Below are 21201 nucleotides of genomic sequence, written 5' to 3'. Positions count from 1 at the left end.
ACAAGCTCAAATAAGCAAAGAGAAACGACAATCCATCATTACTTTAAGACATGAAGGTCAGTCAATATGGAAAATGTAAGAACTTGAAAGTTTCTTCAAGTGCAATCGCAAAAACCATCAAGCGCTATGAAACTGGCTCTCATGAGGACCGCCACAGGAAAGACCCAGATTTACCTCTGCTGCAGAGGAATAGTTCATTAGAGTTACCAGCCTCAGAAGTGGTCAGTTGAACAGTGTTTCCTCCGACACATTGGTGCAGCTGGCTCCCGGGTTAAGCGAGCGGGTGTTAAGAAGCACAGTTTGGCGGGTCATGTTTCGAAGGATGCATGACTCGRTCTTCMCCTCTYCCGAGCYCGTTGGGGAGTTGCAGCGATGAGACAAGATCGTAATCATGAAATTGTGGAGAAAAATGGGGGTAAAAATACATTTAAATACTTTAAAAAAAAATTGGTTGTCCCTAACCGCAGAACTAKGCGGTTGTGCATTGGCTATATAAATAAACGGGACAACTTGGCCTGCAGCATCACGTACATTTGCACAAAGACGCATTTAGAGACCGAAGACCTCAATTGCAGTGAATGGGAAAAGCCAGATACCATAATAGATACCCATGATGCTTTGCCTTGTTGGTATTCCAGAATTGCCTCATAATGGTGGGCTACTGGGCTCTTGTTTCTATCTCCTGTCTGACATTTAGCTATTGTGTTGGTGTCATCTGCCGCTGTCCGTCAGACAAAGGTGCGTTGTGGGTAATTGTAAAGCGGGCTCCGGGTCTGGCGAGGCTTAGTTGGAGATTAGCCAGGTCAGAATKGCCGCTGACAGCTGGGGGCTGGGATGGAGAGGAGGAGGAAAATAATATTGTTGTCTGTGTGATCAACCTGGTCTCAAGGCAATTCGTAGGATTTGGTTCCTAAATCTGCACCCTTCATTTAGTATGATATACACTGAGGGGTGGTTTCACAGACACAGACACAGATTAAGCCTAATCCTATTCTTAATTGCACTATTAAACTTGACTAACTGAAATGGCATTTCTCAGACATGGTTTAAAATAGTCTCAGATTTGCACTAGTCTAGATTTAAAAAGTCAGATTTCCAGAATGACCATTCGAGTTTTTTAAACTATTATTTTAGATTTTCAGATATACAAAATAGAACAACCCAACCCCTCATTCTCTCCCTCCTCTCCTCCCTCCCACCCTCCACTCCCTCCCTCCCTCCAAACCACCCACCCTACGAAAGAAAACAAAAACAATGGAGAAATGGAGAAGAAAAAGTTCAATAAAAAAAAAAATTGCATTTGCCTGATGCATGGTAGCATTCTGTCTAGGGAAGTACCCCAAAAATGGCAGTGACCGGGTTGGGGCTAACAGTTGTATTACATATGTGAGAATGCCTAAAAATGGGTCCCAGAGGCCCTCAAAGATTGGCATGACAAAACTGTGTCCCACAGTCGTTGGACTGCTGGTGGCATCTCAAACACTTGGGGTCAACATTTGGGTATATTTTTTGCCAATCTTGTCATTGAGTAATGGGGCTGGTGCAAAACTCTCAACTGAATACCCATGCCTTATGCAAAATGATGATGTGTGGTGTTACACGGAACCCAAACTGGCTGCGCGCGTGCGCCATGTTGCATTGTGCATACATTTATTTTGTCCCCCCTCACCAAACGCGATCACGACACGCAGGCTAAAATATCAAGCTAATTTTGTCCTATTTAGCTAGCTTGCTGTTGCTAGCTAATTTGTCCTGGGATATAAACATTGAGTTGTTATTTATACCTGAAATGCACAAGTCCTCTACTCCGCCAATTAATCCACACATAAACCAAATCGTTTCTAGTCATTCTCTTCCTTCAGGCTTTTTTTCTCTTGACTTCATATTGCTATTGGCAACTTTCATAAATTAGTGATTACCACCATGACCTTGTTTCTTTCAGTCACCCACGTGGGTATAACCATGAGGAGATGGCACGTGGGTACCTGCTTCTATAAACATGAGGAGATGGGAGAGGCAGGACTTGCAGCGCGATCTGCTTCAGAAATAGAACTGATTTCTATTTAGCCCTTGGCAACACAGACGCCGTTGGCGGTGCGAGCAGTGTGGTGCAATATGAATAACATGGATTTCAAATTTATTTTGCACGCGACGCGAGCGGCGTGGTCAGCCTATTAGGTTCTAATGTTGAGTAAATAACTACGGACACTAGAGAAGCTGAACCATGTTTAATCCTTTCCAAAGGTCGATACAGCTGTAATTCAGACACGACATGGTTTCCCCGTGGTGGTATTCATACCCCACTTTGGGTGGAGTCTCCTCCTTATCGCTAAACATTGCATCATTCTTGCTAAGCAGGAACTAAGTGATATGAGCCTTCAATGGTTTCTCTCCCCTTATCAGTACTGTCCACATGAAGGATTGGTGTTCCCTGCACCCAAGCTTCATTATGGCACCCCTCATGTCTCTTTTGTAACTAATGTTCCTATACTTCTGAGTATAACAATGTTCGAAGTTTAACCCCGAATCCAACAGTGGATACGCAAAATACTTTGTTGCCATATATCATCGGGTTTCTCGACACCCATGTCTGGCTCCCATGCAGATGTTGTATTTGCAAAGGAAGGTGGATTAATGTTCTGTATTATGTCGTATAATCTGGAGATTGTGCAATTCAGATAAGGGTTAAGATCTAAGCACCTCTCGACTGGACACTTAGTAAGCTCGAGTGGAAATGTGAAGGAGAACACTTTTTGTTATGTTTAACTTATAACCAGAGAATATCCCAAAACCTTGTAGCATGTCCAAGAGATAGGGTATAGACTCCAAAGGGTTAGAGATGTATAAAAGAAGATTATCTGCATATAAGGACACCTTGTGAGTTATGTTGCCCCTTAATATTCCATTAATCCTCTCCTCCGCTCGCTGTGCGATAGCAAGAGGCTCAGTAGCCATATCAAATAGGAAAGGGGATAAACAGCAACCCTGCCTGGCCCCCCTGTGGAGAGGGAAGTAGCTGGAGGTAACATTGTTGGTGCGAACAGAAGCCACTGGGGACGAGTACAAAATCGTAATCCAGGAAGGAATGACTAAACCCAAATCTCTCTAGTTCTGTAAATAGATATTCCCACTCAACCCGGTCGAAAGCCTTTTCAGCATCAAGAGAGATGCTCCGTTTGTTCGGKRGAAAGATTGTCAAATTCCGATTGGTGTAGCACTCTCTCTTTCTAGAGTTCAGGAGTCGGAGAAGAGACATATCTGTTGTCCACATCTAGAATGAGTTGAGATAGCTCCGATAAGTGTTTGGTGCACTGTTTGTTGTCATACGCTGTGTATGAAATAATTTGGCACCTTAGATATGCTTTTAACGACTCYCACACAGTGGAGTGAGACACGTCAGCGGTGCAGTTGATCTGTAAAAAGACATCCATGTGAGTTGATATGTATTTTTTAAAGGCACTACAGGATAGTAGTAGTGGGTCAAGTCACCACGGTAGAGCTCTATCCAGGGCTCTACTGAGAAACAGACGCCTCACAAGTGCTCAACATRGCAGCTTCATTAAATAGTACCCGCAAAACACCAGTCTCAACGTCAACAGAGAAGAGGTGACTCGGGGATGCTGGCCTTCTAATACGAAAACCATTCGTATTCTCAGAACCTCAGATAGCCACGGTGGGGCCCAGACAGGAGGAGTATGRACGTACTGTGTCCATCTTCTGATAGTATCTGAAGGGGCACAACACTCAAAACAGGTTTGAACACACACACAGAGGTCTCCTGAAGAGGAGACCTTACAGTTTATCATAACACAATTGATTTACCCTTTAAAAAGGTATGAGGCCTTGGTTTAACCCTCTTCATCTCCTAATTTACTACTTCTACTAAAGTGGTCCAAGTAGTCTCTTAAGGTTTGCTCTAGAATCAGCTGTACCTAACATCAACCATTAGGACACAGAACACAATACTGGTTCTGGGACAGCTCTTACTGCACATTTTTACACAACCAACTACTTTGTAGCAAGGTGCTGTTTATCAGTAGCCCCGCTTACTTCCCTCCTCCATCCAAATAGTTGCTGCTAATCAGCTTTGCCTATATTGATCACAAGACTCAAGGACTTCCAGGTACTAAGATATTGGAGACTTGAGGGGAGCATGTAAAAAAGCCACTAAAATAGCCCACCCCTTGCAGAGTAGTACTTCATAGAATGATAGGAACCTGATAAGGGTTTTTCTTTATGTCTCATTCAAATGGGCTCACTAAAATACAATAGTAATTCTATGTTCAGTGAACAAAAAATATAAACTCAACATGTAAAAATTTCAAAGATTTTACTGAGTTACTGTTCATATAAGGAAATCAGTCGATTGAAATAAATTCATTAGGCCCTAATTTATGGATTTCCCATGACAGGGAATACACATATGCATCTGTTGGTCACAGATAAAAAAAAAAAATATATATATTTTAAAGGTAGGGGCGTGGATCAGAAAACCAGTCAGTATCTGGTGTGACCACCATTTGCCTCATGCAGTGCGACACATCTCCTTTGCATAGAGTTGATCAGGCTGTTGATTATGGCCTGTGGAATGTTGTCCCACCCCGCTTCAACGGCTGTGCGAAGTTGCTGAATATTGGTGGGAACTGKAACACGCTGTGGTACACGTCGATCCAGAGCATCCCAAATATGATCAATGGATGACATGTCTGAGTATGCAGGCCATGGAAGAACTGGGACATTTTCACCTTCCAGAATTGTGTACAGACCCTTACGACATGGGGCCATGCATTATCATGCTGAAACATAAGGTGATGGCGGTGGATGAATGGCACGACAATGGGTCTTAGGATCTCGTCACAGTTTATTCAAATTGCCATCGATAAAATGCAATTGTGTTCGTGTCCATAGCTTATGCCTGCCAATACGATAACCCCACCGCCACCATGGGGAACTCTGTTCACAACGTTGACATCAGCAAACCRCTCGCCCATACGAAGCCATACACGCTGTCGGCCATCTGCCCTGTACCGTTGAAACCAGGATTAATCTGTGAAGAACACACTTCTCCAGCGTGCCAATAGCCATTGAAGGTGATCATTTGCCCACTGAAGTTGGTTACAATGCCGAACTGCAGTCAGGTCAAGATCCTGGTGAGGACGACRAGCATGCAGATGAGCTTCCCTGACACGGTTTCTGACAGTTTGTGCAGAAATTATTTGGTTGTGCACACTCACAGTTTCATCAGCTGTCCGGGTGGCTCGTCTCAGCAGGTGAAGAAGCCTGATGTGGAGGTACTGGACTGGCGTGATTACACGTGGTCTGCGCTTCTGAGRCCGATTGGACTTACTGACACATTCTCTAAAATGCWGTTGGCTTATGGTAGAGAAATTAACATTAAATTCTTTGGCAACAGTTCTGGWGGACATTCCTGCAGTCAACATGCCAATTGCTTGCTCCCTCAAAATTTGAGACATCTGTKGCATTGTGTTGTGTGATAAAATTGTATTGTCCCCAGCACAAGGTGCACCTGTATAATGATCATGCTGTTTAATAAGCTTCTTGATATGCCACGCCTGCCAGGTGGATCGATTATCTTGGCAATTGAGAAATGCTCACTAACAGGGATGTAACAAATTTATGCACAACATTTGCGAGAAATAAGCTTTATGTGCGTATGGAACATTTCTGGGATCTTTTATTTCAGCTCATGAAACATGGGACCAACACTTTGCATGTTGCGTTTATATTTTTGTTCAGTATACTGTAAGTAGTTTTGAATACATAGGGGAAAAGCATACAACACACACACACACGCACACACATAYCCCTCTTAATTTTCCAYGTTCAGACCATGACATTTATGGTCAATTCCACAAATTAAATTTCCTATCCATGTCAATTCCATCAATTCAATTCAAATTCCATGTCAATGTTGTAATTCAGAGTTAATTAAATTCTTCTCAATGTTAGTTTAAAAAAAAAATGTAAGTGGATAATTCAATATTAGCCCTAACAATTCCACAAATTCCAATTTCCATTCAATTCGTTATGGCTATCGGGCTGATCATGTGAGTGTTCAGACAGCCCAGCTATACTGGAAATACATAACTTCAAGTTGAAATGATTTACAACAAATCCTGAAGTTTATTTTGATACTAAACCCATTATGATATGAATTGAATTGAATTCCAAATATATATATTTTTTTACAATTCCAATATGTATTCCAGTTCAATAACCAGAAGATTGTTGCAAATCGAATTGAATTCCACGTAAAATATCCACTTCATGTGTGAATTCAAGAATTTTATTTGAATTTAGGGTTGTGGACAAGTGTGACTCAATTGGTAGAGAACAGTGCTTRCAACGCTAGGGTTGTCGATTCAATTCCCATGGGGGACCAATATGAAAACATATGCACTCACTACTGTATGTCGCTCTGGATAATAGTGTCTGCAAAATGATTGGAATTGATTCCAACCCTGATTGTCATACAACAATTTTTATTTTTTWWTTTTTTWAACTTTCATTTAACTAGGCAAGTCAGTTAAGAACAAATTMTGATTTACAATGACGGCCTACCAAGAGGCAAAAGGCCTACTGTTGGGTGGACGGGGGCTGGGATAAAACGTTTAAATTTAGGACTAAAACGCACATTAATTAACATTCTATGAGTATTATGTAACTTTCATAGATATCAGTTGAAAAAATGATAAATATTACTGTTTTGGGTTCATGGCTGCTGGCATGCTGGTGTGTTGAGGAATGCTATCGTTCTGAAGTCAGAGCAGCTGTCAAAATGACGACACAGGCCAGAGATTACGTAACCCTGATCCATGGGCTGCACGTGCCGAGGAAATAGACCAAAATACCTCCACTCCCAGAAACACCCACGCTTTCACAGCTTGACCTTAGACAAACACAAACAAGCATTTCTTTGTTAGTCTACACCTGTTTTTTACGAAGCATGTGACAAATGACATTTGATTTGATGTTTCTTAATGGTCCTATATACATCACTTTCTCTGCACACACACATATTTGAAATCACCCATTGAATAGTGTTTACGCAACATTTCTCAACATCTATTTTTGTCAGTCTTTGTGTGTATACACAACATTTCAAATCACCCATTTACGTCAACAATTCAAATCTTCAACTCAAATCAACATGTAAAACTGGATCTGAGTCATAACGAGAAGTTATCTATAGCGAGCTATTGCTGTCAAGGAATATGACTTGGATGTGTTATATTATGTGTTTGAATCATAACACCTGTTACGCTTCGTGCTTGGACCATAAATCTGCTTTGAGATAGGACACACGTGTTGTTTGTTCCCACGACAACCGTGATGTTTGTGGGGTTGTGAAATCTGATATGGCATGCTGTGTGTGTGTGTGTGTGTGTGTGTGTGTGTGTGTGTGTGTGGTGTGTGTGTGTGTGTGTGTAAGTGTGGGTGTGTGTGTGTGTGTGCGTGTGCTGTGGCGTGACAGAGAGGAGAGAGAAACAGAGAGAGTTTGTTTGATTTCTGTGTTACCAGGAAGCTGATCCTAAGACAGCAGTTACTTTGAACTCTACAAGCAGCCAGTCAGGTCAGAAGACTAGCAGGGGGTGTGCTTCTGAAGGAAACCTGTCATTGGACAAAAAATACTAGTCATGAGTGTTTCGTCACAGTCAAATGATTTGCATAAGTCATTTGGATAAAAAAATCTATAATAAATTGTTGATGTTCTTAAAGTGCTTTGGATGAAACTATAAATGTTTTCTGTTACCATGTTTGTCTAATATGTTTTATTTCGTAGTTAAAACATGGTGAAATGTAGCATAAATTGTGGMATAAATACAATACAACACAATCAGGGTTGGGTAGGTTACTATATAAATGTAATCCATTAACAGTTACTAGTTACCTGTCCAAAATTGTAATCAGTAATGTAACTTTTGAATTACCCAAACTCAGTAAAGTGATCTGATTACGTTCAGTTACTTTTAGATTACTTTCACCTTTAAGCGGCATTAGAAGAAGACAAACATTTATATGACCAATAGAATGACATCTTTCACAACATTCACAACTAACAAATTGAGCTCAGGTGCATCCTGCTTCCATTGATCATCCTTGAGCTGTTTCTACAACTTGATTGGAGTTCACTTGTGGTAAATTCAATTGATTGGACATGATTTGGAAAGGCACACACCTGTCTAGATAAGGTCCCTCTGTTGACAGTGCATGTCAGAGCAAAAACCAATCCATGACGTCGAGAGGAATACAGGATTGTGTCGAGGCACAGATCTGGGGAAGGGTACCAAAACATTTCTGCAGCATTGAAAGTTCCCGAGAACACAGTGGCCTCCATCGTTCTTAAATGGTTTGGAACCAACTAGACTCTTCCTAGAGCTGGCCCCCCGGCCAAACAGARCAATSGGGGGAGAAAGGCCTTGGTCAGGGAGGTGCACTTATTGATATAAAAAATTMATATGTTAAAACAGCTTTCCATTTTAGCGTTTATTCAAGTTGGATAATCTTTGGATGCCGACAGCAGTCGCACCATTTGAAGACATTGCTTGGACTRTGGCCTACAAAAGCCAATTCATGCTCTTTTCCGTTTTTACGTGATCCATCAAACGCACTTGGGTGTGTCATAAAAGTGCTCTCTGACTTGTGGTCAGACTAGCTCAGGCAGAACAAACTTAAACCTTTTTTCAATGCTGATTTGAATGTCATTGGGAAAACAGAAAGGTGTCAACCATTGTTTCGCAAACATCCTTTCTGAATTTAAAAGTAATCCTAGAAGTAATCTAGTTGTTCAAAAGTATCTGTAATCTGATTACAATTTTTTTGCTGGTTACGTAACTGATTACAGTTAGTCACAGAACTCAGCCCCAGCAGTGCTCCTCAACTTAAAATATCCTTAACATTATAAAAAAGGCCAAAACTAGCTAAACAATCATTATCGTRTTTGCATAACTTTGCAACATAATGTTTACTCCGCTACGGCTAAATAAAGACTGTAACTGAACTGTTGTTAGCAGGGGAGAGCTAGCATTTGCGCAACTTCTGAGTAGTTTACAMCGGATATGGCGTCAACATTCGACAAAGACAACAATGACGTGTGCTTGCTTTCTACTTTTGAAACAGATACACCCCCCTCCCACATACACACACACTCACAAAAAACACACACACACACACACTCAAAGATATCTGATAAACAGATTGTGCCCCCAACTTTACAGAGGGGAGCAGTGACACTGACATAGGGGGGCAGCTCCCACCCTGTCACTGGTGTATTCGTACCCCACCCACCCACCCACCCACCACCCTGCCCCAACCTCTCTGTCCTCTTGATAGTTGCCTGATGGAATGCTGTGTGACCTGTGTTATTTTTAGATGGGCCTGGTTGAAATAGTCAAGCTCAGGCTTCATTGAAGATAAACACTAGCTGGTCTCGCGCTGTATGGCACGTCAACTGTGTCTTGACTTGACCTGAACGATTTGTAGAGCTTTGCTGTGACAGACAAGTACTTATATCCAAAACCACATCTTCTCCGGACTACCTTAATATCGTGACAGAACCAAACTAGAGCTCCTAAGATGTCTCCTGAAGACCGTGGGGCAGGAATGAGGTACACGAGTATGTCTGTTTGTTTTGACATCTTTTGAGTGTGTAATAAGAGAAAGTGAGAGACACTGACAGTCTAACAAACGGTTTAAAGGAGTTTTGAATGCGGTTACAGCTTTCTGTTCATGGTGCCTTAAGAAAGTATTCACGCCACTTGACTTATTCCACATATTGTTGTGCTATTACTACTTTCTGAAGGCACTGTGTGTCAGTGATTTAAAAAACAGTCTTCTAGATACGGTGCTACACTCCTCATGTTACGTAATTGGTTGTGATTATATTGTGTGGCATGCCTTAAGATTATGCTATCCATATTGCTAAGAGTTAGAGGTATACAATTCACTCTMGTTTTCTCAACTCAAAACCCAACATGGCTAGGCAAATAAACTTGGATTCAAATACACTTAAGCTCTGTAACAGAAAGAACACAGTCTGTGTTCACTTGGAAAGGTGTCAACATCGTTGCATAAAATGTCACGATATCAGTGATATCAACAGAGCCACATGGGTGCCATGTGGCTCAGTTGGTAGCGCATGGCGCTTGCAGCGCCAGGGTTGTGGGTTTGATTCCCGCAGGGGACCAGTATTAAATATTACAAAAATGTATGCACTCACTACTCTAAGTCGCTCTGGATAAGAGCGCCTGTTAAAATACTCAAATGTTAATTTGGGCTTGGGCTCTATCTGGTTTAGACGTGCATGATGGCTCTTTTGAAATGGAGGTTTGACTTTGTGGTCAAGACTTTGTGGTCAAGACTTTGCCTTAGGGTTTTGAATAGCAGCCAATATAATTTATCAAGTTGACAACAAATCCCCACAAAGTTCTTGCGGAGGGGCTTTGGCATAAAGATATATGTTGTATCTGGAGTGTTGCGTCTGGAGTTTTCTCTTGTACACAAACACAGACTGGTAAACATATTTACTCCCTCTGTATATCCCTCGGAAATATGTGGATGCTCTGGATTTTTTGGGCCGCCATTCCTCCCATTGTTTGGCAGTTTGTTAAATATTATTTTTAAGGTGCCGTCACTGGACTCATTAGAGGCTCAGACATGTACCTCCCCATGTTATTTTAGAGATTACCAATAGGTTGAAATGACATGTCTGCCTAACAATTGCTTTGGATGCCCCTCCTCTGGTCTCTCGATAGGATTGTTGTCATGGAATGATCCCCTTGGTTTTCCCAGATGAGTTGGGAATAACAGAGCAATGTGTCTACTGTTAGGTTTGGATGCCGTTAAAGATAGGAAAGGACTCATTTTACAGAAGCCTGAGTGAAGTACAAAAGGTATTTCATATCAGGAGTATGTATGGCATAACGGCAATTAACTCAAGAAATACTGTTGTTAGGCTCAAGATTAAGGTTGCAGTAATCACGAAGAATAATGCAGTATTAGCATAGTCAGGGTTATAATCTTCCAGTCATCATTCACTGGGTTGGATACCAAAGTGTAGGATACCAAAGGCAGACAATTTGTAAGTCGCTCTGGATAAGAGCGTCTGCTAAATGACTTAAATGTAAAATGTAAATGTAAAGGTAGATAGATCAAATGTCATTTAGTAGCAGTGGATGAAAGATACTGAGGTACAAGGACATGACATTAAGGGCTTTTATAGGCTCTGAGAGATCACGCAGGGTTGAGCCAGTGTGATCTGAAGTCTTTTAAATGTTGCGCTCCACGTTGAATGGAGTGCCAGGATTTTCTAGGACTTTCCCCTGAAGGGGTTTACCCATGACAGTCAATACCACTGTCCCACAGAAGTTTAGTTTGGTCTGTCCCTTTTGGTCTACCAAGGAMGATACGATGCCCCTATTACTGCATTACAGTACAAAAGCTGGATACTGTTATACAGAGGATATTGCCTAGTGAGCAACGCATTGTATCCTTCGAGTTTACCAATGTTTTTGACAATGTCTTCTGGGTGTTAACTTGGAACCAGTCTTTCTCCCTTGGGTTTCCCTTAGGAGTGTTTTCCCAAAAGGAATTTGCCCAGTACCAGAACGCTTGACAAAAGTGTTTACCAGTAGACCACATCCCATACTAGGGCACTGTACTTAAGTGGTTCTAAGGAGCAGGGCAGTTTTACAGGAAATGGTGAAACCTTTATCAGGATTCATTGCCTCACAGACAAGCATTCAGTCACGCTGTCACATGTGCGCCTGTTATGGTTTCCCTGGAAACCTGTCTCCCTGGGAAGCACGTGCCTGGAATGTGAGAGGGGAATAGCAATTTGACCTTTCTTGACAGAGGTATATGTCAGACATGGCGTAAATTTGGTGGGGCGCTGGGGGTGGAGTTCAGGAGAGACCCTACCCTGGCCTGTTGCTCTTTTCCAGGCTGATGAGTGAGAGGGGTCTGGAGTAGGGCTGGGCGATATGGSCAAAATATAATATCACTATACTTTTTYAAAATTTCTGCATTTCCTCCACTCATTTGAGGTCATTTCCACACTGCCACGTAGGGCTGCACGATATTGCAATTGCGATTTTAGAGCAAAACACTTGGGTGAACTGTTGGAATCATGGAAATATAATGATTATTCTAATTCTATACTTAGAWTATAATAGTGGGCACTTTGAATACAGTGCTGTTTGCCATGACAATGAAGGAAAATGCCAGAAGTTATTGTGACAGGGTAGGAACCAAAGTGTTAATACGTGTTTCCTATTGGACCCTATATTCTTTATCTTAGCTACTTCATGTAGCTAACATAATGATGCTTCGCGTATTCCTTTTTGATTTAGAAGATACTGTTGCACAAACAACATACWGATTTATATCTACACCATCACTGGGATTATCAGGCTGGATAGCTAGCTACGTTTGCWCTGACTCAGTACATKTATTAGCTAGCTAGCTAGCCAACTAACCAGCRATTAGCATTAGCGGCTAACACGATTTAGGCCCAACTGACAAAGAAAAGACAAACTAGTAGTTTTTTCAGATGTAAGAAGCACAAACTAATAGTGTAATTAAAGGCCGCTAGAACGTTAGTTGTTTAATATTAAGAAGCAAATTGAAAACAGCATCGTTGTCATCAACATTGTTGCATGTGCTGCACTGACCATGCAGACTGAACGCAAGTGTGTCATGGTTGAGGAGCAACAAATGTGCTCCGTAAGTGACAGGGGGCGGGGCTAKGTCTGTGTGGAAAGCGGCATTGAGAGAGCTGCGAGAGATGACTCAAGTAGYGGAGTAAACTATAAAACACGGTGTATAAAATKTAACATTCAAATACCGTTATAGAAGGTAATGTAAAAACTCAAACCGGTTCGTGCATCAATACCGGTATATCGTAAAATATAGTATACCACCCAACCCTAGAATGGAGCTTAAGAGGAAGCAGGCAAAGGGGTGCATTAAGGTGGATATTTGAAAAATCCGCAACCAAAACAAATGGGAAAGGGAMAGCTGTGTGGGGGTGGAAGGTGGGTTTGGGAGCGAGGGTAACGAGCWGGGAAAGGGCACCGCTCAAATGAACTTCAGTTAATAGATGTCCGCAACCTTCCAATAAATCCTGTGTTGCGCTGACTTTGAAAGCCAAGCCTTTTCCTTGAGAGCTAAGGTCCAGTGATGCCACTTCTCCATCATCTGTCAAACGCTCCCACGACAAACGAAGAGAGATTTTCTGAAAGGCATGCTGGGTAATGTAGTTTTATCTATAATTTTCCACCTACTCTATGCTTTGGAATTTCCTTGAAGCTAATACAGTGTGATGCAGTTGTCAGGTTTTCCAGGGTCACATGGGGGATTAAATTACGAGCGGCTCATAAAGCTCGACCTACTTTCCWGTCGTTAGAAAATGTCAGATTAAAGAGGTGGAGATTTGTAAAGAGTTAGGTAGTGTTCAGTTACCACATCTGTCAACGCGATTAGTGTTTAAGGGCACGGTGTTAGGGTTCTTGGGGTCATAGCACCTATTGCCTATCCACTATCCTACTCCTTGAGCAAGGACACCTCGAGGATGGAGACATTCATGAGAGTACACCATGCAAATCCGGTAAACCCCTTCAGAAAGTATTCCAACCTTTGACTTTTCAAAATGTGGTTGTTTACAAAGTGGGACTAAAAAGGATTTAATTATTCTTTTTTTTGTCAACGATCTACACAAAATATATGTAATGTCAAAGTGGAAGAGAAATACTAAAATTTGTCACATGCGCCAATACAACAGGTGTAGACCTTACTATAATGCACTATACTTAAAACAATGCAGTTTTAAGAAAAAAAAGTGTTAAGTATAGTAAGTAAAAAATAATAATTAAAGAGCAGCAGTAAAATAACAGTAGCAAGGCTATATAACATGGGATACGGTACAGAGTCTATGTGCAGGGGCAACGCGTTAAGGTAATTGAGGTAATATGTACAGTAGGTAGTGTTAAAGTAACAATGCATGGATAATATACAGAGAGTAGCAGCAGCATAAACGAGGGGGGGGGGTGCAAATAGTCTGGGTAGCGACTACGTTCTTCTATGGCTTGGGAGTAGATGCTGTTTAAGAAGCCTTTTGACCTAGACTGGCGCTCTGGTACCGCTTGCCGTGCGGTAGCAGAGAAACAGTCTATGACTAGGGTGGCTGGAGTCTTTGACAATTTTTAGGGCCTTCCTCTGACACAGCCTGATATAGAGGTCCTGGATGGCAGGAAGCTTGGCCCCGTGATGTATTGGCCTTACGCACTACCTCTCGTAGTGCCTTGCGGTCGAAGGCCGAGAAGTTGCCATACCAGGCAGTGATGCAACCAGTCAGGATGCTCTCGATGGGGCAACTGTCAAACTTTTGAGGATCTGAGGCCCATGTCAAATAATTTCAGTCTCCTGAGGGGAAAAGGATTTAGGGGCTTGTCGTGCCTCTTCACGACTGTCTTGGTGTGTTTGGACATGATAGTTTGTTGGTATGTGGACACCAAGGAATTTGAAACTCTCAACCTGCTCCACTACAGCCTCGTCGATGAGAATGGGTGCGTCCTCCTCCTGTAGTCCACAATCATCTCCTTTGTCTTGATCACATTGAGGGAGAGGTTGTTATCCTGGCACACTATAGGCCGACTCCATAGGCTGTCTCATCGTTGTCGGTGATCAGGCCTACCCCTGTTGTGTCGTCTGCAAAATTGAATGATGGTGTTGGAGTCGTGCCTGGCCAGCAGTCATGAGTGAACAGGGAGTACAGGATGGGACTGAGCACGCACCCCTGAGGGGCCCCCGTGTTGAGGATCAGCGTGGGATGTGTTGTTACCTTCCCTACCACCTGGAGGGGCCCGTCAGGAAGTCCAGGATCCAGTTGCAGAGGGAGGTGTTTGTGCCCAGGGTCCTTAGCTTATTGATGAGCTTTAGGGCACTATGGTTTTGAACACTGAGCTGTAGTCAATGAACAGCATTCTCACATAGGTGTTCCTTTGTCCAGGTGGAAAGGGCAGTGTGAGTGCAATAGGGATTGCATCATCTGTGGATCTGTTGGGCCTTTCAAAGAACTTCATGGCTACAGACGTGAGTGCTACGGGTCGGTAGTCTTTAGGTAGGTTACCTTAATGTTCTTGGACACAGAGACTATGGTGGTCTGCTTAAAACATGTTGGTATTAAGACTCAGACAGGAAGAGGTTGAAAAAGTCAGTGAAGACACTTGCCAGTTGGTCAGCGCATGCTCGCAGTACACATCCTGGTAATCCGTTTGTCCCTGCGGCCTTGTGAATGTTGACCTGTTTAAAGGTCTTTACATCGGCTGCGGAGTGTTACTTGCCTCGAAGCAAGCATAAGAAGTAGTTTAGTCGTCTGGTAGGCTCGTGTCACTGGGCAGCTCTCGGCTGTGCTTCCTTTGTAGTCTTTAATGGTTTGCAAGCCCTGCCACATCCGACGAGCGTTGAGCCAGTGTATACAACGATCTTAGTCTGTATTGATGGCTTTCCTTTTGATGGTTCGTCGGAAGGCATAGGGATTTCTTATAAGCATCCGGTTAGAGTCCCCTCCTTGAAAAGCGGCAGCTCTAGCCTTTAGCTCAGTGCGGATGCTGCCTGTAATCCATGGCTTCTGATTGGGGTATGTACGTACAGTCACTGTGGGGACGATATCATCAATGCACTTATTTATGAAGCCAATGACTGATGTGGCGTACTCCTCAATGCCATCGGAGGAATCCCGGAACATATTCCAGTCTGTGCTAGCAAAACAGTCCTGTAGCTTAGCATCTGCTTCCTCTGACCACTTTTTATTGATCTAGTCACTGGTGCTTCATGCTTTAATTTTTGCTTGTAAGCAGGAATCAGGAGGATATAATTATGGTCAGATTTGCCAAATGGAGGGTGAAGGAGAGATTTGTATGCGTCTCTGTGTGTGGAGTATAGGTGGTCCAGAGTTCTTTTTCCTCTGGTTGCACTTTTAACATGCTGATAGAAATTTGGTAAAACGKATTTAAGTTTCCCTGCATTAAAGTCCCCGRCTACTAGGAGCGCCRCCTCTGGGTGAGCGTTGTATGCTTTAATRTTAAGATTTCCCTTCACTGGAACTAAGGGGCCTAGCCCGAACCATGGAAAACAGCCCCAGACCATTATTCCTCMTCCACCAAACTTTACAGTTGACACTATGCATTGGGGCAGGTAGYKTTCTTCTGGCATCCACCAAACCAAGATTCGTCCCTCGGACTGCCAGATGGTGAAGCGTGAWTTATCACTCAGGAGAATGCGTTTCCACTGCTCCAGAGTCCAATGGTGGCGAGCTTTACACCACTCCAGCCGATTCTTGGCATTGTTCATGGGGATCTTAGGCTTGTGTGCGACTGCTCAGCCATGGAAACCCATTTCATGAAGGTTCCAACGGACAGTTAATGTGCTGACGTTGCTTCCAGAGGCAGTTTGGAACTCGGTAGTGAGTGTTGGAACCGAGGACAGACAATTTTTACGCATTACACACTTCAGCACTCTGCGGTCCCGTTCTGTGAGCTTATGTGGCCTACCGCTTCGCAGCTGAGCCGTTGTTGCTCCTAGACGTTTCCACTTCACAATAACAGCACTTACAGTTGACCGGGGCAGCTCTAGCAAGGCAGAAATGTAAAGATCTGACTTGTTGGAAAGGTGGCATCCTATGACGGTGCCACATTGAAAGTTACTCTGCCCTTCAGTTAAGCCATTCTACTGCCAATGTTTCTCTATGGAGATTGCATGACTGTGTGACTGTGTGTGATAAATGTTATACACCTGTTAGCAAYGGGTGTGGCTGAAATAGCTGAATCCACTAATTTGAAGGGGTGTCCACATACACCATATATATACCAAAGTATCTTCATTACATAAGTATTCAACCCCCTGAGTCAATACATAATGAATCACCTTTGGCAGCGATTACAGCTATGAATTTTTCTGGGTATGTCACTAAGAGCTTTCCACAACTGGATTGTGCAACATTTGCTCATTATTCTTTTCAAAATTCTTCAAGCTGTTGATAATTGCTAGACAACCATTTCCAGGTCTTGCCATAGATTTTCAAGTATGTGCATTCTGGAAGAATTCAGACCCCTTCCCTTTTTCCACATRTGTTAAGTTACAGCCTCATTGTAAAATGTATTAAAACCATTTTATTCCTAATCAATCTTCACACAATACCCCATAATGACAAGGCAAAAACACATTTTTTGATATTTTTGCAACAAAAACTAAACAGAAATACGTTATTTCAATAAGTATTCAGTCCTTTTGCTATGAGACTCGAAATTGAGCTCAGGTACATCCTGTTTCCATTGATCATCCTTGAGATGTTTCTACAACTTGATTGGAGTCCACCTGTGATAAATTCTATTGATTGGACATGATTTGGAAAGGCACACACCTGTCTATATAAGGTCCCACAGTTGACAGTGCATGTCCGAGCAAAAACCAAGCCATGAGATCAAAGGAATTGTCGGTAGAGCGCCGAGACAGGATTGTGTCGAGTCACAGATCTGGGGAAGGGTACTAAACTATTTCTGCAGCAGTGTGTTCCCCAAGAAGTGGAAGAGGTTTGGAACCACCAAGACTCTTCCAAGAGCTGAACGCCCGGCAAAACTGAGCAATCGGGGGAGAAGGGTCTTGGTCAAGGAGGTGACCTGGTCACTCGGAGTTCCTCTGTGGAGATGGGAGAACCTTCCAGAAGGACAACCAACTCTGCAGCACACCACCAATCAGGCCTTTATGGTAAAGTGGCCAGACGGAAGCCACTCCTCAGCCCGCTTGGAGTTTGTCAAAAGGCACCTGAAGAACTCAGACCATGAGAAACAACATTCTCTGGTCTGATGAAACCAAGTCAGGCCTATTTATCCTGAATGCCAAGCGTCACGTCTGGAGGAAACCTGGCACCATCTCTACGGTGAAGCACGGTGTTGGCAGCATCATCCCCTTGGGTTGCTTTTCAGTGGCTGGCACTAGAAGACAAGTCAGGATCAAGGGAAAGGTACAGTGAAATCCTTGATGCTAATGTGCTCAGGACCTCCGGCAGGGGCTATGGTTCACCTTCCAACAAGACAACRACCCTAAGCACACAGCCAAGACAATGCAGGAGTKGCTTCRGGGACAAGTTTCTGAATGTCCCTGAGTGGCCCTGCCAGAGCCCGGACTTGTACATCTCCGGAGAGACCTGAAAATAGCTGTGCAGCAACGCTCCCCATCCAACCTGAAAGAGCTTGAGAGGATCTGCAGAGAAGAATGGGAGAAACTCCCCCAATACAGGTTTGTGAAGCTTGCAGCGTCATACCCAAGAAGATTTGAGGCTGTAATCGCTGTAAGGTGCTTCAACAAAGTACTGAGTAATTGGTCTGAAAACTTATGTAAATGTAATATTTCAATTTTTTTTATCTTAATAAATTTTCAACAATTTCTAAACCTGTTTTTTGCTTAGTCATGATGGGGTATTGATGAGAAAAAAATAACAATTGAATCAATTTTAGAATACGGCTTTAGTAACAATGTGTAAAAAAGTCAAGGGGGTCTGAATACTTTCCGAATGCACTGTAGATTTAAGTCAAAACTGTTACTCGGCATCTCAGGAACATTCATTGTCTTCTTGGTAAGCAACTCCAGGGGTAGATTTGGCCCTGTGTTTTGGGTTATTGTCCTGCTGAAAGATAAATTAATCTCCCAGTGTCGGGTGGAAAGCAAACTAAACCAGGTTTTCCTCTAGGATTTTGCCTGTGCTTAGCTCCGTTTCTTTTTTATCCTTTAAAACTCCCCAGTCCTTAGCGATTATCAGCATGCCCATAACATAATGCAGCCACCACTATGCTTGAAAATATGTAGTGGTACTCAGTTATTGTATTTGGCGCAAACATGACACACTATGCAGGACAAAAAATGAATTGCTTTGACACATTTTTTGCAGTGTTACTTTACCTTGTTGCAAACAGGATGCATGTTTTGGAATATTTTTATTCTGTACAAGCTTTTCACTCTGTCAATTAGGTTATTGTGGAGTAACTAAAATGTAGTTGATCCATCCTCAGTTTATTATGACAGCTTCAAATGAGTGGATTTGGCTATTTCAGCCACACCTGTTGCAGACAGGTGTATAAAATCGAGCACACAGCCATGTAATCTCCATACACAAACACTGGCTTTACTGAAGAGCTCATTGACTTTCGACATGGCATCATCATAGGATGCCACCTTTCCAACAAGTCAGTTCGTAAAACTGCCTGCCCTGCTAGAGCTGCTGTTTTTCTGAAGTGGAAATGTCTAGGAGCAACAACGGCTCAGCCGGGAAGTGATAGGCCACACAAGTTCACAGAATGGGACTGCCGAGTGCTGAAGCACGTAACGCGTAAACATTGTCTGTCCTCAGTTGCAACACTCACTACCGAGTTCCAAACTGCCTCTGGAAGCAACGTCAGCACAAGAACTGTTCGTCGGGAGCTTCATGAAATGGGTTTCCATGGTGGAGTAGCCGCACAAAAGCCTAAGATCACCAGGTGCAATGCCAAGCGTTGGCTGTAGTGGTATAGAGCTCGCCCCCATTGGACTCTGGAGCATTGGAAACCCATTCTCTGGAGTGATGAATCACACTACAGCGATCAAATCTAATTTTATTGGTCACATACACATGGTTAGAAGATGTTAATGCAAGTGTAGCGAAATGCTTCTGCTTCTAGTTCTGACAGTGCAGTAATATGTCCTGGAGGGCAGGTAGTTTGCCCCCGGTGATGCTTTGTGCAGACCGCACCACCCCCTGGAGAGCCTTGCGGTTGAGTGCGGTGCAGTTTCCGTACCAGGCGGTGATACAGCCCGACAGGATGCTCTTAATTKTGMATCTGTAAAAGTTTGTGGGTTKTAGGAGACAAGCCAAATTTATTCAACCTCCTGTGTGGGTGAACCATTTCTGTTTGTCCGTGATGTGTACGCCGAGGAACTTAAAACTTTCCACCTTCTCCACTACTGTCCCTTGATGTGGATTGGGGGTGCTCCGTTTGCTGTTTTCTGAAGTCCTTGACCATCTCCTTTGTTGACGTTGAGTGAGAGGTTGTTTTCCTGACACCACACTCACCTCCTCCCTGTCTCGTCGTTGTTGGTAATCAAGCCCGCTACTGTTGTGTCGTCTGCAAACTTGATGATTGAGTTGGAGGCSTGCATGGCCGCGCAGTCGGGTGAACAGTGAGTACAGGAGGGGGCTGAGCACGCACCCTTGTGGGGCCCTAGTGTTGAGGATCAGAAAGGGGAAATTTTGTTTCCTACCTTCACCACCTGGGGGCAGCCTGTCAGAAAGTCCAGGACCCAATTGCACAGGGCGGGGTTGGGACCCAGGGTCTCAAGCTTAATGATGAGTTTGGAGGTTACTATGGTGTTAAATGCTGAGCTTTAGTCAATGAACAGCATTCTTACATAGGTATTCCTCTTGTCCAGATGGGATAGGGCAGTGTGCAGTGTGATGGCGATTGCATCGTCTGTGACCTGTTGGGGCGGTATGCAAACTGAAGTGGGTCTAGAGTGGCAGGTAAGGTGGAGGTGATATGATCCTTGACTAGTCTCTCAAAGCACTTCATGATGACAGAAGTGAGTGCTACGGGGCGATAGTCATTTTGTTCAGTTATCTTTGCTTTTTTGGGTACAGGAACAATGGTGGCCATCTTGAAGCATGTGGGGACAGCAGACTGGGATAGGGAGCGATTGAATATGTCCATAAACACACCAGCCAGCTGGTCTGCGCATGCTCTGAAGACGCGGCTAGGGATGCCGTCTGGGCCAGCAGCCTTGCGAGGGTTAACACATTTAAATGTCTTACTCACGTTGGCCACGGAGTAGGAGGGGTGGCACTGTATTATCCTCAAAGTGGGCAAAGAACGTGTTTTAGTTTACTGGAAGCAAGACGTCGGTGTCCGTGACGTGGCTGGTTTTTCTTTTGTAGTCCGTAATTGCCTAATTGGAATAACTATACTGTTTTTATTCCTAGTCATCTTTCCATGGTTGAATGCGGTGCTTCGCGTTTTCAGTTTTGCGCGAGTACCACCATCTATCCACGTTTTCTGGTTAGGGTCACAGTGGGTACAACATCTCCAATGCACTTCCTTATGAACTCACTCACCTAGTCAGCGTATAATTCAATGTTATTCTCTGAGGCTTCCCGGA

At 43.3% G+C, this 21201-nt stretch overlaps 1 protein-coding gene and 1 long non-coding RNA gene across 3 annotated transcripts in view; both read left to right on the top strand.

Moving 5' to 3' along the window:
- LOC139023444 (uncharacterized) overlaps nucleotides 1–21201 on the top strand; it is a 295267-nt gene that overhangs the window by 183646 nt on the left and 90420 nt on the right. The window lies entirely within an intron of this gene.
- Nucleotides 1–21201, top strand: part of retreg1 (reticulophagy regulator 1) — a 70540-nt gene that overhangs the window by 22257 nt on the left and 27082 nt on the right. The window contains exon 1 of one of the 2 annotated variants that reach the window (XM_023977630.2): nucleotides 9509–9629. The exons of the other annotated variant lie outside the window; for it this stretch is intronic. Within the exon in view, the coding sequence (XP_023833398.1) occupies nucleotides 9598–9629 (32 nt within the window). The 5' untranslated portion in view covers nucleotides 9509–9597. Of the gene's footprint in view, nucleotides 1–9508; nucleotides 9630–21201 lie in introns of those variants that run through there. 2 annotated transcript variants of the gene reach the window in all.

This window comes from Salvelinus sp. IW2-2015, linkage group LG32 (assembly GCF_002910315.2).
Source record: "Salvelinus sp. IW2-2015 linkage group LG32, ASM291031v2, whole genome shotgun sequence".
Lineage (NCBI taxonomy): Eukaryota > Metazoa > Chordata > Actinopteri > Salmoniformes > Salmonidae > Salvelinus > Salvelinus sp. IW2-2015.
This window is presented reverse-complemented; position numbering and strand designations above follow the sequence as displayed.